This window comes from Pseudorca crassidens, chromosome 17 (assembly GCF_039906515.1).
Source record: "Pseudorca crassidens isolate mPseCra1 chromosome 17, mPseCra1.hap1, whole genome shotgun sequence".
Taxonomy (NCBI): Eukaryota; Metazoa; Chordata; class Mammalia; order Artiodactyla; family Delphinidae; genus Pseudorca; species Pseudorca crassidens.
The window spans coordinates 68,106,109-68,123,509 of NC_090312.1; the positions used below are offsets into that span (position 1 = coordinate 68,106,109).

Genomic DNA, 17,401 nt, shown 5'->3' on the forward strand with positions numbered 1-17,401 from the left:
GCCCAAGTCAGAAATTGGGGTTTCGTTCTAAGAGCAACTAGAAGCCCCTGGAGGGCTTTGAGCAGGGTCGTGACCTGTTCTCATTTACCTTTCACATCTGTCTTTCCAGATATGTTCGAAGGATGAGCTTTAGGTGGGCAGAGACAGACACAGGGAGAGAGGTTAGGAAGCTACATCAGGAGTCTTGCTGGGAGGTGGTGGTGGCTCGGGTGAGGCTGGGGCAGAGCAGGTGGTAAGAAGTAGTTCGACTCTGGCTGCATTGCAAAGAAGAACCGGCAGAACTCGATAATAGGTCAGAAGTGGGAGGTGAGAGAGAAAGGAAGCAAGTGAGGCTGATTCCTAGGGTTTTTGCCTGAGCCACTGGTTGAACGGGGGTTCCCTTTCCTGCCAGGGGTGATGACTGACGATGATAATCAAGAGTTCGGATTTGGGCAGGTTTGCAATGCTTTTTAGACCCCTAAGTGGAGAAACCCGCCAGGCGGCTGTGTGTGCGAACTGTAGGGCAGACGGCTAGGCTGAAGATGGGAATTTGGGCCCATCAGCATTTATAAGGGATTTAAGCCATAGGCCTCAATGAAATTATCTAGGGAGAGGCTATCCAGAGAGAAGATAAGAGGTCCAAGGATGGACTTAAGGATCAAGACGAAGGAAAAGCCAGCAGAAGACTGAGAAGTGATGCCTGGTGATGTAAGAGAAAGAGCAAGCGGACTGGAGATCCTGGAAACCGAGGGAAATGTTGCCCTTCAATATTAGGAAAACACACCAAGTTGCTGATTAACGTACTTTCATTTAGGTTCTGGTTAGCCCAGTGAGTATCTGGTGCCAGCCTATCTGGGTTCCAGCCTTGACAGTCATCCTGAATTAACCCAGCTCCAAACCTGGGCCCCCCGCCTAAATGGTCCCCCTGGTGAGGTCAGTCCTGCCCGCTCTGAGTCCAGCCAGGGTCGCCACTCACCCTCCTTCCCAGACGAAGTCCAGCCGCCTTTGCTGCCAGCTTTGCTCCTTCTCAATTCTCACCCCCACCGCCCTTCATGCCCCCAAAGACCACAGCTCAGGAGAGCATAAGAGGAAGTAAGGGGATGATCAAAGAGGGAGCCCCACATCCTCAGAGTCTGCACCCAGACCCTCGCTCTCACAGGGCTGCACGCCTTGGTCTGGCTCGTGCCATTTCTTGAGTGCCCGAATGGTGGTGCCTCCTATCACTGGGTTGACAGGTGGTACAATATAGTAGTTAAGAATCTGGCTCCAGAGCCAGGTCATCTTTGTCCAAATTTCAGATCCATCAAGATCAAATCATGTTGGTCTTGCGTAAATGACTTCATCTCTGTCCCCCTGTCCTCTTAAACTGGGGATGAGAGTCAAGACTCCTTGTGGTGACTGTGAAGATAAATGAGTTAGCAATGGAACGTTCTTAGAACAAAGTGAGTGTCATGAGCACGGAATGCCATTTAAGAGTTGAGATTGGGCTTCCCTGGTGGCGCAGTGGTTGAGAGTCTGCCTGCCAATGCAGGGGACACGGGTTTGAGCCCTGGTCTGGGAGGATCCCACATGCCGCGGAGCAACTAGGACCGTGAGCCACAACTACTGAGCCTGCACGTCTGGAGTCTGTGCTCCGCGACAAGAGAGGCAGCGATAGTGAGAGGCCCTCGCACCGCGATGAAGAGTGGCCCCCGCACGCCGCAACTAGAGAAAGCCCACGCACAGAAACGAAGACCCAACACAGCCAAAAATAAAAAAAATAAAATAAATAGAAAAATAAATAAAATTTAAAAAAGAAAAAAAGAGTTGAGCTATTTACCTGCCCAGAGTCCTGTGGCTGAGAGGTGGTGGAGCCAGTCGGTAAGCCAGGCTCTTCACCACGTTGCTGCCCTGCCTCCGAGCAGTAAGCAGGGAGCTGGAGATGGTGCCAGTTAAGGATTTTTCCCCCCAGAAGGTCAGTTGTTAAACATTTACCACAGGGGCTTCCCTGGTGGTTCAGTGGTTAAGAATCCACCTGCCAATGCAGGGGACGTGGTCCGGGAAAATCCCACATGCCGCGGAGCAACTAAGCCCGTGCGCCACAACCACTGAGCCTGCACTCTAGAGCCCGCGAGCCACAACTAATGAGCCCACGTGCCACAACTACTGAGCCTGCATGCCACAACTACTGAAGCCCACGCGCCTAGAGCCCGTGCTCTGCAACAAGAGAAGCCACCGCAATGAGAAGCCTGCGCACCATGACGAAGGGTAGCCCCCGCTCGCCGCAGCTAGAGAAAGCCCGCGCGCAGCAACAAAGACCCAACACAGCCAAAAATAAATAAATTTTAAAAAGTAAGATATTAAAAAAACAAAAACATTTACCACATAGGACGGTATGCGGCAGACACCTCCAGGACATTCCATCAGTTAATCCCTGTAATAGGATGTTTTTACCGACTCAGTCTTCTAAATGGAGATGCTGAGGAACGGCAAGGGAAAGACACTTTCTCACGTGACCCATCGTGAAGCTCAGGTCCAATTTTTACCCCTATCAAGGAAGACTCAGCTTTCCCCTGCAAACCACACTCATCGCAGGTGACACAGCTCTACACGTCACCTCTCCAACAACCCTTCCCACCCCGCAGATGTGCCGGTGTTCTTCCCCTGCGTGGCCTTGTCCTGACTCAGAGCATCAGAGAGCCTGAGACACGAGGGACCTCACGGCCACCTGCTCCGGGCACGGCCTTCTACCTGACAGCCGGCCTGGCAATGGGCGCCACCCGGTCCTTCCTCAGAGTCCAGCTTGCGCTCCGCGGACACAAGGTTCCTTCCTGAGGAAGATCTCTCCGCCTGTGGCTTCCGCCCCTTGGGCTTGGTTCAGGCTTTCCCAGAAGGCGGCGCCTCCCTTTTCTACACCACAGCTTGAAACCCTATCGTGTCCCCAACCCCTCCTTCCCTCCCAGCTCCAGCCCCTTGGCAAGAGCAGCTCCCCCTGCCAACATCGCTCCACTCTCCCTGTTCGCCTCCATGAAGAAGGCTTTCTCACCCTAAGTCTCACCCCAAATGTGCCCTCTCTGTGACACAGGTTTCTCTGGGGAGCCCTGGGCGCCCTTCTCAAGCTGCCGTTGTATGTGCTGTCTCTACAGCATCATCCGCTAGCCTGGCGTGGTCTGCACGCTTTCCTTCCTGCTGGGAGGCACGCCACGAACAGGCAGGGAGTGTGTCCGCGGAGCTTAGTTTCCTGGTGCCCAGTGCGGCGCCCGGTTCCCAGTGACTCTTTGTGGAATGAAGGACGGTACCCAGTCGTGACTCAGACAGACCAGACCCCTCCCTCTAGGAAATAATCACAGGCAGTGGCAAGCGTTATAAGGATAATGAACACAGTTATGTGAGTTTTTGGAGCGGTCAGGGAGGCCTCCCTGGCCTGAGATCTGAAGGCTGACAAGCAGCTGGTCTTGAGGAGGGGGTGGCTTGAGGGACCGGCCAGCGTGAGTCCCTGAGATGGGGGCGAGCTTGTCACAGTCAAGGAACAGAAAGGAGGCGGCGGGCACAGCGCAGGAGCGAAGGTGCCTGGACCCCCGAGGACAGAGGGAGGTCCTAGAAGGGTTTAGGTGCCTCGATCTTAGGGTGAAGCCCACTTTGAGAGGGGTGGGGAGCTCTTCGGTTCTGGCCTGATTAGGCCTGCAGCTCAGCCGGTCCCACTTCTCAGGCCCCCAGCCTCCCCTTTCCCCCGACGTCTCAGGCAGGCCCTCGGGCCTCCTTTTCGGGCCCGACACCAGCCTGGTCTCTCTCGGGAAAGAACCTGGTGTCAGAGTTTACACCTCCGTGTGGCTTCAGTCCCCCTGTTAAAGAAATGGTGCTTTAGAACAACACAAGTTTATTATCTGACAGTTCTGTCATCAGAAGTCAGCCACGGTCTCACAGGGCTGAAATCCAGGTGCCAGCAGGGCTGTGCTCCTCTCTGGAGGCTCAGGGGGAGAATGTTTCCTTGCTTTTTCCAGCTTCTGTAAGCTTCCTGCATTCCTTGGTTCCTGGCCCCTTCCTCCACATTCAAAGCCAATAACGTCACATGCCTCTGACCCCTGACCCCTCTTCCGTCATCATGTTTCTCTCTGACCAATGCTGGGAGGGGTTCTCTAATTTTGAGGACTCATTGGATCAGATTGGACTCACCGGGAAATCCAGACTAATCATCCCATCTCCAGACCCTCAGTTTATCCCATCTGCAAAGTCCCTGATAAAGTAACATTCACAGGTCTCTGGGATTAGGGCTCAGACATCTTTGAGAGGCATTACTCTGCTGCCACAGGACTCCTAGATCTTAAAAGGTCAATCAAATACAACTCGTAAACTGATGGGATATAGATTTGAAAACCAACTTTAATGGACACTACTGGGACCATCAGGGAAATTTTAACATGACCTGGGTATTTAGATGATAGAAAGGATGTACTGTTAACTTTGTTAGGTCTGATGATGGCATGTATCTTTACCTGATATGTGATTTGGAATACTACAGGAAAAACATGAAGATACATGAAACAAGATTGGTAAAATCCTGACAATTCTTGATCTGAATGGTAAGCCTGTGAGGGTCCAGTGTACTATTCTTTGTACTTTTGTGCATGCTTGGACCTTACTCAGGTATCAGTAGGAGGCTAAGGAGGCATTTGGGATGGAGGTGAAGGTCTATTCCGGCCCCTCCCTCCTGCAGTCTGACCACTAGGATGGCCACCAAATGCCCCAAGAGAAAGTCAGACTTCTGCGTGCCTCACCCATTGAGAGAATCAACAAGGCCCGCAGGCCACCTGCCTTTACCACCTACGACTCTATTGCAATACAGCCAAACGTTCAGAATTAAACAGAACTTTATACGTTATATTGTTTGACCATCATTCTCTGTTCCCACCCATCCTTCCCCACCAGGCAATCCAAGAATACATTAAGGGCAGTAAAAATTGTGAAACAACTATAATGTAAGTTTTTATCAATCACATACTCAAACCCAAATGAAATTCCTGAAGAGACAGAGCAGTGTGTGCCCATGCTCAGCGGGAATGTTTCTCATTCTCTTCGGAGGAGAATCTCAAAGGACCAAGAAATCCCAAATGAACCTTCGGGGCAGCAGAGGGGAGGGCTGCCGAGGCAGAATTCGGCCACGATTGCCCCGTAGAGCCAGGCCTCCTTGGGCGGAGGAGGCTCCCCTCTGGTCCTCTGTTTCAGGATGTCCCCATCTCGAGGGTCTCAGGCAAAGCCCCCTTTGTGGGGTCCTCCCAGGGAGGGTTTCCCAGGCACTTTCTCTGTAGCCTCACAGGACCCCAGGAAGGCTGAGCTTTGAGCGCTGGTTTCAGCCCATGATTGACGTTTGGAAAAGACAGTAACTATCCTCTGTATTCTTTGGAGGCAAGTTGTGGGGAAGGAGAACCTTTTCTCACATGGAGAGCTGCAACCCAGCCCTCCTCTAGGAGTCTCACTGAGCTGAAATCAAGGTGTCGGCAGTTCCTTTTGGGGGCCCTAGGGCTGAACTGGTCTCCTTGCCTTTTCCAGCTTATAGAGGCCACACACCTTCCTTGACTTCCTCCATCTTCAAAACTAACAACGTTGCATTTTGTTGAGCATGTTTTCCCGGCCACGTCTAAAGCCAGGAGAGGTTCTGTGGTTTTAAGGAGTCATGAGGTTAGATTGGACCCACATGCATCATCCAGGATAACCTCTCCATCTCAACGTTCATACCTCAGTCCCATCTGCAAAATCACTTTTGCCATATTCAGATTCTGGGGGGTAGGACACCTTTGTGGGTGATTATCCTGCCAAGTTCAGAGAGAGACGGACACTTGCCTTTGTGCCCAACACCATGTTTCAGTAGACACCGTTACCAAGGGGGGTTTTTGTTGAAGCAAAAATAATTAAATGAAAGACAACACACACATTTAAAAGGAATGCTATTGGTAAAACAGGAACAGCGTGATTGGAGGAAGCCATGGCAGCATGGATGTCGCTACTCAAGTTTGTCCTAAACACTGAAAACATGCCTTAGCACAGTTAATCCTGCTTCAAATCCAACTCTGTATTATTGTCAAGGCTGGCAACCTCATGGATTACCCAACAGTAAGCGCCTCATTGCTGAAATAAAGGTGATGGCTAAGTCTATAGTTTAAGTGCCCAATTTTGTACTAATTCCCCAAATTCTGGAGCCAAGATTCCTATTCTTTGCCTTAGGAGACTGTCCAAGGCACGCCTTAGCCTCCCGACCACCCACACCTCTTTTTTTTTTTTTTTTTTTTTTTTTTTACACAATGAGTAGCCATCACCTTAACTGACATCCCTTTGTTCCAACAGTAAGAGCTTTTTTATAAGGTACCAATTTTGTGGAAATTACCTGAACCAAGAGGATTGTGTAAGCATACATGAAAGTGCGGACTATAATGAAATTGTTAGAAAGCAGGGCAGCCAACGGTTTAATTAAAGCTCAGTATACTCAACTTTTTATTTTATTTTTAAAGTCTTACCATTGATTCATCTGAAAAGTAATAGACTGAGGCTCCTATCATAATGTGATAAAATTTAGAAATACGATTTTCTCTTTTGGGTTTCTTTTATTTTATATAAAGAGAGACTTGGCATTTTGTTATAGACCATTCAAAGTAAGAAAATGATAACTTAGAAACGTTAAAATTCACATTCTTTGGGCAATAAGACTTCAAGCCTACTGAAGAAAAGACCTTCTGGTTTTTCAGTCATTTTTATTTTTATTTTTTTGCGGTACGCGGGCCTCTCACTGTTGTGGTGTCTCCCGTTGCGGAGCACAGGCTCCGGACGCGCAGGCTCAGCGGCCATGGCTCACGGGCCCAGCCGCTCCACGGCATGTGGGATCCTCCCGGACCGGGGCACGAACCCGTGTCCCCTGCATCGGCAGGCGGACTCCCAACCACTGCGCCACCAGGGAAGCCCTTTCCAGTCATTTTTAAATGACTTCACGGAGAGTCGGTCTCAAAGATTGTTGGGAAGAGAAGTGAGGGGAGTCCTCAGCTGCAAATGAAGATGTTTGCATTTCCTATCATTTTCTCATTAAAGGAGACTGATTTAATGAGCTGCATATATGTCCAATGCGTGTGTTCTGAAATGAATCCAGCAGCTAGACCTGCTCCCAGGAAGAGTTCCATATGAACAAGCACTTTAGGGGGAAAAGGCAAAACAAAACAAACCTTGAGCACTTACTTCAAAATGAAGGCCACATTCGGACATGTATGGTTACCATTGACTTTAATGGGAACAGCCTGTCTGTTCCTGGGATTCAGGATGTGAAATCGGTGGGAAAAGTGTGAAATGGAAAAAAAAGAAATAAAAGGATCCATTGGGCATCCTGTTCAAAGACTCCGAAAAGAACTGCATGTCATGAGGGGATGAGTTAAAATTCACATTTTGCTAATGAACCATTGTTGTCTCTCAGAGAATGACTTAACACTGCTGTGTTGTCATTACAAACTCTTTAGTCCCTGCAGAAGGAAGCAAGAAGAACAGGCACTGGTTTCAACACAGTTTGCTGATCGACAAGAGAAAAGTTAGAAATTACAGAAATGGCTGGAAAGGCTCACCCCCATCCTGTGGACACACACACACACACACACACACACACACACACACACACACGTGTGAACCAAGACCAACAAACAGGCATGGAAAGTATCTTATTGGCATCATGTTTCTGGCATTGCTATAACTACGCACAAAACAAGCGATACACGAAAAGGCAGCGACATCTGTTTTAGAACCTGTGGGGCTTTATTCCCAAAACAGTTGTAAAATCTTTTGGCGACAAAAATATTTCTATGTATCTATGCAGATGCCCTCCTCTAAGGGAAACACACACACAAATGGATACAAGTGTTGAGCTGAAAAGACAGGAATAAGAAAAGGAAATGTCATCCACTTCTTTAAAACACTTTAAAATTTTTCTCCTTTCAAACAAAGCTACGTCTATTGCCCTGGATACACCTTAAAAAAAATAAGTCCCGGAACATATAAATTATCATAAAGCTAAAGTTTAAGATTTCAGTTGGTAGACTGTGGTAACATACAAAAGGATGCTGAGTGAGTTTGTTTTGATTTGCTAGGAAAACATTTTCTGACCTTGGAAATGAAATCATATAGTTGTCTGTTTGTTTATGGTCAAAGCCATATGGAGGGTTCTGGGTACTTATGTTAGTGTATCTTTGAAATTCTCGAATCCACAGTGTGTGGGAAGTTATACAACTTGGGTTTAAGCATCATTCAGGATGTTGTTCATTAAGGAACCCAGATTTACCTCCTCCCCACGACTCCCCAAGGTTAGTTTACATTTATCACATGGCAAATTGTCCGTGCTGAGAGGGTGACCTGCAGGCAGCAGGAGCTGAACATCTTTTATCTCTTTACCATCTCAGTAATGGACAAGGTAGAAATTGCTTCTCTTTAAAAACGTTGTATTTAAGTATAGTTAATTTACAATGTTATGTTCGTTTCAAGTGTACAGCAAAGTGATTCAGTTATACATACATATATGTATATATATATTCTTTTTCAGATTCTTTTCCATTATAGGTTATTGAGTACAGTTCCCTGGGCTATGCAGTAGGTCCTTGTTATTTACCTATTTTATGTAGTGTGTCTATGTTAATCCCAGACTCCTGATTCATCTCCCCCCAACACCACACACTGTCCCCTTTTGTAACCGTAAATTTGTTTCCTGTGTCTGTGAGTCTGTTTCTGTTTTGTAAATAAGTTCATTTGTATCATTTTTTTTAGATTCCACATATAAGTGATATCATATGGTATTTGTCTTTCTCTTTCTGACTTACTTCACTTAGTATGATCATCTCTAGGTCCATCCACGTTGCTGCAAATGGCATTATTCCATTCTTTTTTATGGCTGAGTAATATTCCAGTGTGTGTGTGTGTGTGTGTGTGTGTGTGTGTGTGTGTGTGTGTGTGTGTGTTTGTGTGTGTATGAACTTGCTTCTAATCGGACTTCAACTATGTCTCCCCAAATGAAGGCTATTTGATTTTTCGCTCACTCCAAAGTGTCCTTTAATATTACATCACATATTTATAACATGTTCTTAATGTTTTGTAAAGCAACTGGCCTCTAGCAAGTAACAATTTATTCAGCTCAGGTAGTTTAAACATAAGAATTTTGTTTACCATCTTCTGGACAGATTTGGACGAACACAGTAAAACATTTTTGTGGACTGTTCAATTTTAGTTTTTGTTCGAAATGCTACTCCGTTGTATGTTGTTCTTTGAAAAGACCGATATTTGGGTCATGCTAAGTGTTATGTGGCTATTTTGGGGGTTGCTGCATTATCCTATTGTTGCGGGCGTTTTGCTGTAGAGGGCGAAGCAAACCCATCTCACTCCATGGGCTTTCTTACTCGCTAAAGTGTCCTTTCAGGGGAAGTAGTGGGTGATGAGTGGGGTTGGGAGTGGAAGGAGAGACCGATTCCTCATGGAGCTCATGAGGAGCTGGAAGGAAGCAGTGGGGCCAGAGCTGTATTAGTACCTGTCAGAGCAGTGCCTGGTTGGCAGTCCCTGCCCATCTCGACTTTCCTGAACCGTTTGGCTTATCTCTCCCTCTAAAGCACAGCCGAGCCCTCTTTGTCTCTCCGTTTCACCTTTGCAGTCCCAACACCTCCTCTCACTGGATAGCCTCCACCCCACAATCCCAGGCAGACACTGCACCTCGTTTCTCCCTCCTCCCAGCCACCACAGGAAGGTGACAGATGAACTCTTCTGAGAACGACGGGAGGGAAGGCAAGGAATTGTGGCCTTTGGGTCATTCTAAGTGGTGAAATAATTGCTATAGCAATTTAGTTTTAACCAAACTGCGAGTGTTATAGGAGTGCCAAATGAGGTCTCAGAAGTCAACCCAGGGACCCCAAAAAAGCTGGAGACTGGAAACTGTGTGATTGCCCACAAGGTAATAAAGCCCTTCTCTAGAAAATGGAGATCATTTCATGAGCTTACCTCAATTCATTATCATGGGAAATAATCAATAGAGTGAGTATAGAGGAGGTTATAGGAGTAGTTTTGAAATAATGATATTGAAAGGAGTTGTGCTGAAGTTGCCTAGGCTGAATGTGAGCAGTTTGTATGTTCGAAGGAAATAAAGTGATGTGACCAAGGATGTGGGCTGGGTTCACATCTCTCTCTGCTCTGCCACTTACTAGCCGTGTGACCTCGAGTAGGTTGCTGAATTCCTCATGGGAAGGACCTACCTTGCAGGGCTGTGGTAACACCTGAGGTCACGCAGGTAAGGGACCCGGTCTCATGGCTGTGGCAGAGGGATGCTCATGAAATGGCAGTACAGAGAAGATAAAGTGTCTTCATTGCCTTTTATAAGGTAGAAAGAAGTCCTCTCAGATTTATAAGCGATTGTATTCAGGGTTATCAATAAGATGTGGGCTGAATTATCTCATCAGATAGTAATGAAGGCTGAAGACAGTTAAGGGAATGTTATTTGGAAGCTTTTAAACATACCTTTGGAGGGAAGCAGTCACACAAGAATTCTGAAAATCCTTCATGGCATCGAGTGAAAGAGCGCTCCGCCATTCCAGCTGGTAGGACATTCTTGGAGCAAATGACAATCATCTTGACAGTGCTTGGGGACCTGCCTGTCACGTTGATTAAATCATCCAGGAGATTTTGCAAGAGCTGAAACACCCAACCTGCTCCCTGAGACCTCGCCTTCATCTCATATGTGCATCTCTTTTTGGGTGGATGCGAACAGGTGTCACTGGGTCCTGGACTCGGTGAAGTAAGACATTTGGTTCCTGGTATTCAGGCAACAAGTATTTCCAAAGCAGCTAGTGGAACTGGGCTACAATTAGCCTATAAGTGATTTTCAAAAAACGATTTCGTTTTGGTTGCCGTTTTGGCCTTATTGGGAATAAAACAGGACCAAGAAGCCCTGGAGCTCTCAAAAGTCTCATTCAGCAGTACCAACCACATTGCAGAGAGACTATTATAGAAGGCACTGAAATAGCCCTCTATAATAATCCATTTGGGAAGAAATTGATAAAAATCAGCATTCCTACCAATAATTCACATATTAACGGATCAGAACAAAATAGTTGTTCATTTGTTCAAAATTGTTGCATATACAAAGAACTCTCTGATCATTCGCCCACCCCACGAAGCTGGGCTATCTGGAGAGGTCCTCCTCGGACTGGTCTTAACAGGTTGGCAGCGAACAGGCCGGGCTCCTACCTCCGTGCACGCACACAGAAGGCGGGACTGCAGAGCTCAGGTTCACGTGACGAGCCCACAAGGATGTGCACACCCACGGGACCATTCTCAGCAGAGTCACCCGGGAAGGCTGCCCAGCTCCCTCAGCGTTTCAGGACTTGAAAGGACCTCAGAGGTCATCTAATTGAATTTAATAAGAATCAAATATCTCTGCGAATTACTTTCTTTTAGGCGGAAACTTGTCCAAATCTGCATCTTTTGAGGGTGAATTTAACTTTTGAAAGCAGCCAAACTTCACTCAAAGCCAAGTCTAGGGAATGAGGTAAATGGTAGGGATGGACAAATGAAAAATAAAGTGGGGCTGTAAAATGACAAAACGGGTTCGCTCCAGTGATCCACAAAGTGGTTCTGAGAGGTGATTACAAAAGCACCTAGAGAAGCAGATGTTCCTCGGAGTCCTGCTGGGTACAACCCCCCTGAGGGCAGGGGAAGTTTATATCAGATCTTTACAAATGTGCACACCCTTTGGCCCAGAAATTCAGTTTCTAGGAATTTATCACAAGGAAATTATTGAGAACGTACTCAAAGATTTTTAACCATTAAGAAGCTTAGTGCAGTGTTAATAACAGCTTAAAAAGTGGGTGTGGCCTCCATGTCCAACACTAAGGATTGGCTAAATACAGAAAGGCACATAAAGTCAGTGAGATACTGTGCAGTCCTGCAAAATGATGCTGCTGAAATGTTTCTGTTGAGGTGGAAAACTGCTCATGTTCCATGACAAGAGCAGGTTCTAAAACAGTGTTAGGATATGACCCAGGTTAGAGAGTGTACATATGGGGAGGGGATAGAAAAGGATATGGAAAGATGTACACCAAGTTGTGAGTGGTGGGTAAGACTGTGAATATTTTCACATTCTTTTTGCTTGCCTACCTATTATGATTTTTCTGTAATGAAAAACGATTTTTATAATCAAAAGATAATATAAGGAAACATCAGAGAGAGGAGAAAGAGGTTCTACTATCCTTAAAGAGGAATGATGATGTACCTGTGTTCATTTGCTAGGGCCTCCATAACAAAGGACCACCAACAATAAATTCAGCAGGAATTTATTGCCTCACAGTTCTGGAAGTTAGAAGTCCAAGATCAAAGTGTTGGCAGGGTTGGTGCCTTCCGCGAGCTATGAGGGAGGAATCTGTTCCATGCCTCTCTCCTAGTTTCTCGTGGTTTGCTGGCAGTCTTTGGCATTCCTTGACGTCTGTTGCGTCACTCCAATCTCCGCCGCCTTCTTCACACGGTGTTCTCCCTGTGTGGGTTTCTGTTTCTGAATTTCCCCTTTTTATAAGGACATTGGTCATAATGGATCAGGCCACGCCCTAATCTAGCATGACCTCATCTTAATTATATCAGCAGTCACCCTATTTCCAAATAAGGCCATATTCTGAGTATGGGGGTTTAGGACTTCGACATATGAATATTCAACCAATAACAGTGCCCAGTGAGATGGCCACATTGCTCCTATGCAACCAATGTTAGCGCTTACCTGCCACTACAGCCTACACCAGCTGCCGTATAGTAGGAGCCTGTACCAAGATCAGGGGTAGTGGGGTAGGGCGCTGACATCCCCACAGGACTCCGGGTTCAAAGAGGTAATGATGAAACAGAGAGCCCAAGCACGGCCTCCCCCTGCCCACCCAGGCTGGGGCTGCAGGCATGAGTGAGAATTCAAATTAGCACGTCTGAACTGGGGAGACCAGCTTAGAGATCTGAAAGGAAGAAGTAGCCTAAAAAAAAAAGGAAAGGATATATTTTTCCTTTTTGGTTGAATATAGGGGTTGAGATTTAAAAGATAGAATGACAGAGAGAGAAGAGAGGAAAAATATTACAAATATTACACAAAAATCTGCACACAGATGTTGATAGCAGTTTTATTCATAATCGCCAAAAACTGGAAGCAACCAGGATGTCCCTCAATAGGTATAAAAGGATAAAGAAACTGTGGTACATCCACACAATGGAGTATATTCAGCAGTGAAAAAGAGATGAGATGAAAAGACATAGAGGAGAGAGGAACTTTAAATGCATATTGCTTAGTGAAAGAAGCCAGTCTGAAAGTGCTACATACTGTGTGATTCCAGCTGTATGAATTTCGAAAAAGAAAACTATAGAGATTAAAAAAAAAATTACTAGGTGTTGCCAGGGATTGGGGGGAAAGGGAGGAGGGGTGAACAGCTGAAGCACAGTGGATTTTTAGGGCAATAAAATTATTCCGTATGATACCGTAATGGTGGACACGTGACATTATACATTTGTCAAAATCCATAGAATGTACAACACAAGAGCTGTAGACTCTGGACTTCAGTTAATGATAATATATCGATATTTCATCGGTTGTAACAAATGTACCTCAGGAATGCAGGATGTTAATAACAGGGGAAACAGTGTAGAGGGTGGAGTGGGAGAGGGTATATGGGAACTCTCCCTGCTCCATTTTTTCTGCAAACTTAAAACTGCCCTCAAAAAAAATAAAGCCTATTAACTGAAAAACCAAAAAGATATATTTCACATAAAGAGATGTAGAAGAGATCATGCACTCAGCTACCCAAAAGGGGCCCCTGGCAGATAAAAGTTTGAGCAACTGGCAGTGTTAGCTGTTTGTCAGAGGCAGTTGAGAAGATACAGATGACCAAAGTGTGACCCAGCAGGATCTCCAAGATGCAAACAGCTTTGGCCACTCACACCTATCTCAGACACAACAAAGCTCTTCTAATTGACCTGAGAAGTGGTGGGGTTTGGGGAGGGGAAGAAGAACCAAATTCTTATTCAAAGAAATAACAATTTGGACCGCGCACTAGAGTGTCAACAACTTATGCAGATCTTATCAGCATCACATTTTTTGGTGCCTCCCAGCTATTCAGCGAGGCTCCACCAGCCTGTCAACACCCTTCAGCATCCCACGCATCCGCATGCACCCCGCATCCCCGGCATATCCACACCCCAGGAGGCTCTGCGGCGGCCAGGCCTGCCTTCCCAGGGCCCCACGGAGCGCAAATTTTCTCTCTCCTCACAGGATACCATCATACCATCCCCTCGGTATGCAAGGGTGTATTCGGTCCATTTCTGGACTCACATTCTGTGACTTGCTTGAGGCTACATGTCTATAAAATTGAACAATACATTTCTGCTAACTTTGGAAAGCTGGAAAAAAATCTGATGTTCTCACATCTGGAGGAAGACAATGTGTAGTTTGAGTAATGTGAGCAGAAATGATGCAAAACTCATCATCAGAGGATGACAGGCTTCTACTAGGCGTTTTCTACATTTGCGGATAAAACATTGTGATTTTACAAAATTATGGATAAGGCATGAGATTTATGGAGACTCCTCTCTCCACCTCTTCCCCCAGACACACAAAAATAAAGCCTTCGTAGTATACGCATTGCTCCATCATAATACAGCCTCTTAAATGTAGTTTCGTTAAATGATACAGAAAAGCATTTATTTAGACTAATGAAAATGATAGCCTTTACTATATATCAAAGCTTTCTTTTACCATTACGTACCTATTTATTACATGAAAGTCAGTAACTGGATCTCCTTGTCTGTGTGTTTGTTTTCGTTTTTAGGCAGCTTTAAGTGCCTTGAAACAATTTTCTGAACAAGGACTGGATCCAATGGAAGGAGCAATGAATATTGAAAAAGCTTCTCTTGAAAAGTGAGTACATCTTCTGTTGTAGTCTTACATTTGTAATTTTGTAACTGTATGAAAAATAAGATAGACATAATAATAAGGTGAAAAACTCGAGACAATAATATCTATACCCTACAATATTATTCCTAATACAATTCAATGCAAATAAATGAGAGACAGTCTATATGGTCATATTTGTTTCCTGTAAATATGTCTGCGAAAGTTTTAATCTACTGATTGATCATTATTTCTGCATTTTAATGCCTTTGATGGAAATACTTCTGTGGGTTTTGCTGACCACGGAGATTTGCAAGACTTGCAAAAGGTGAATCTCATTTCAGACTGTTGAGCGTTCTCTTGACTAAACCATTTTCTGAGGTAAATATTTTCATTCACATTCCTGCTAGGTAGTAGGCACAACGGAGAGGGGAAAAAAAAAAAAAGAAGCTGAGAGGAGGGTTCCTTCCCCTTGGCTGCATTTTGTTTTTCACACTGTTGTATGAAACACAAGCGCACATTGTCACAAAAGTGTGGCTCCCGAGGGCTACAGAGGCCAAAACGCAGATTTAATAAGAATTTCTGAAATCCAGCTCATACCTCTTTTATGATATTGAACATAAGGTTTGATCTGAGAGACTGAACTTAAAGTCTCTCCAGAGACCCAAAAAGAAATTGCAAACCATTGTATTTACAACAGTGAAATTCAAATTCTTTCAAAGCAGAAACAATAGCAGGTGAGATTTCAGAACTCACACAGGAGATAACATCTTTAGAATGAAAAAAATTGGATAACCTAGGAAGTCAAAACCAAATATACTAATCCTACAGTTAAATAATCTTAACCGCCCCCCTGCCAAAAAACACAGCATTTGGTCATTAATATTTAAAAGGTGAGAGCGTGAGAAAAAAACATTTGGTAAACAGACGTGGCATTTTAAGTTGTCTATAGATTGGCAACCATTTATAAGCTAATTTAATCAAAACCATTTCCACATGATCTCATCAGTAGACTATCTGAACATAAATATTGTTGTTTCACTTTAAAATGTCACTTTTGTGGTGACCTTTGAATCCTGTGTACCATCTGCTAATAAACATGTCTGAAGATGTGCAACCCCGGACCTTCAGCTCTTGTTAATGTATTAATCTTCCAGACAAGCCCAGCATCTGGGAGAGAAAGCAGACAATAACCAGACACACCCGGGCTCCATCGCTCAGGACTGCAAGAAATCAAGGTCGGTCATCTAGCAGCTCCCAGAGCTACGGCTGCCACCGCATCCTTATAAACCTGTCAGCACGCATGAGGGTGTCTGTGTTCAAGGAAATGAATGACTAATGCCATGATCTGAGTCTTATGTGAAGACAGCACTATTCTAACACCAGAGATAATAGACATAGTACTGTTTATTCAACTGGGGGAAAATAAAACTTTGAGCATTTCCCTTGGAACTTGAGATCAGATCATAACTCATTTGCCCAGAGGCAGCAGAAATCTGATCCTGCTACTGGAGCTTAAAATAACAATTAATGAAAAGTGTTAGAAACAGAGGTACAATTCTTAAATGATTAATAGAGAAATTGGGTTTGGTTCTGTTGTTACGATTGTTTTGTCGTGGCGCTTGTGTTCACTTATATTCTCTCTCATTTTAAATAATGCCTGACGATTCAAAGATTAACCAATGATGTGCTGTGGAATGTGACGGTCGTTGTCTTCATATAGAGTCACACAGTTTCTCTTTTTACGCAGATATTTGTAATCTCCATCCTATATCAGTCTGAATAACTTCGAGGCACACCACTCAAAGATGTATGCCAACAAACATGGTTGAAATCAGGTCAGACATTTGATTACAAATATGAAATAATGTTAGGAACAATCAGTTTCAATAGACTCCAGGAATTCAAAAAGCAAACAAAAACCACTTGTGGGTCTTGAATGCCATCATCCTATTAGCCACTAAGGAGGCGTCTTGCCTCTCCAGCCATTTCTGTGGATTCCACGTTCACAGTGGACATTGCACCCACCCCATCCGTGTGTTGTAAGCCACTCACTGTTTGCATCCAAAGTGTTTTCTGATAACTGCCTCTGCACTTGGGGCAGTGAGTGGGATCAAGAGAAATAGCGTTCATGGCGGGGAAGGGAAAGCCTGTGGCTGTGGGAGGAGCCGTAGAGGTCCTGCCAGTTTGTAGCCAGCCACGCTCTGGACCAGCATGTTGGAATCCAGCGTGGAGCCAATGCAGTAAAAATGTGGTCGGTGTCTGTGTGAAGTGTGGTCAGTGTTGTTCTTTCCTTGCCTCGTTCTCCTCTCTGAAACATCACCCCAGCGTAACCCATCTCAAAGGCCATTGCCCACCCGGCCCGTCACCCTGCACAGCGGTGACACTAGCGGGTTCTCGTGCCACTGGCCGTCTCTGCGAAACCGCAGGGCCGCCTCCCGGGTGACTCGGAACCAGATTCCTGACCAGCCAACATCGTCTCATTGTTCCCGTAAGATTTCACGAGCAAAACCAACACAAATCATGATCTGGCTG

General features: G+C 45.4%; 1 protein-coding gene across 12 annotated transcripts in view; it reads left to right on the forward strand.

The window, feature by feature from the left end:
* The window catches only part of STAU2 (staufen double-stranded RNA binding protein 2), a 305,414-nt gene extending 288,277 nt beyond the window's left edge, over window positions 1-17,137 (forward strand). For all 12 annotated transcript variants that reach the window (XM_067712055.1, XM_067712049.1, XM_067712054.1 and 9 more), the window contains 2 exons: window positions 14,805-14,893; window positions 16,024-17,137. In XM_067712055.1, coding sequence (XP_067568156.1) covers window positions 14,805-14,893; window positions 16,024-16,117 — 183 coding nt within the window. In that variant the 3' untranslated portion in view covers window positions 16,118-17,137. The remainder of the gene's footprint in view (window positions 1-14,804; window positions 14,894-16,023) is intronic.
* Window positions 17,138-17,401: the final 264 nt, after the last annotated feature.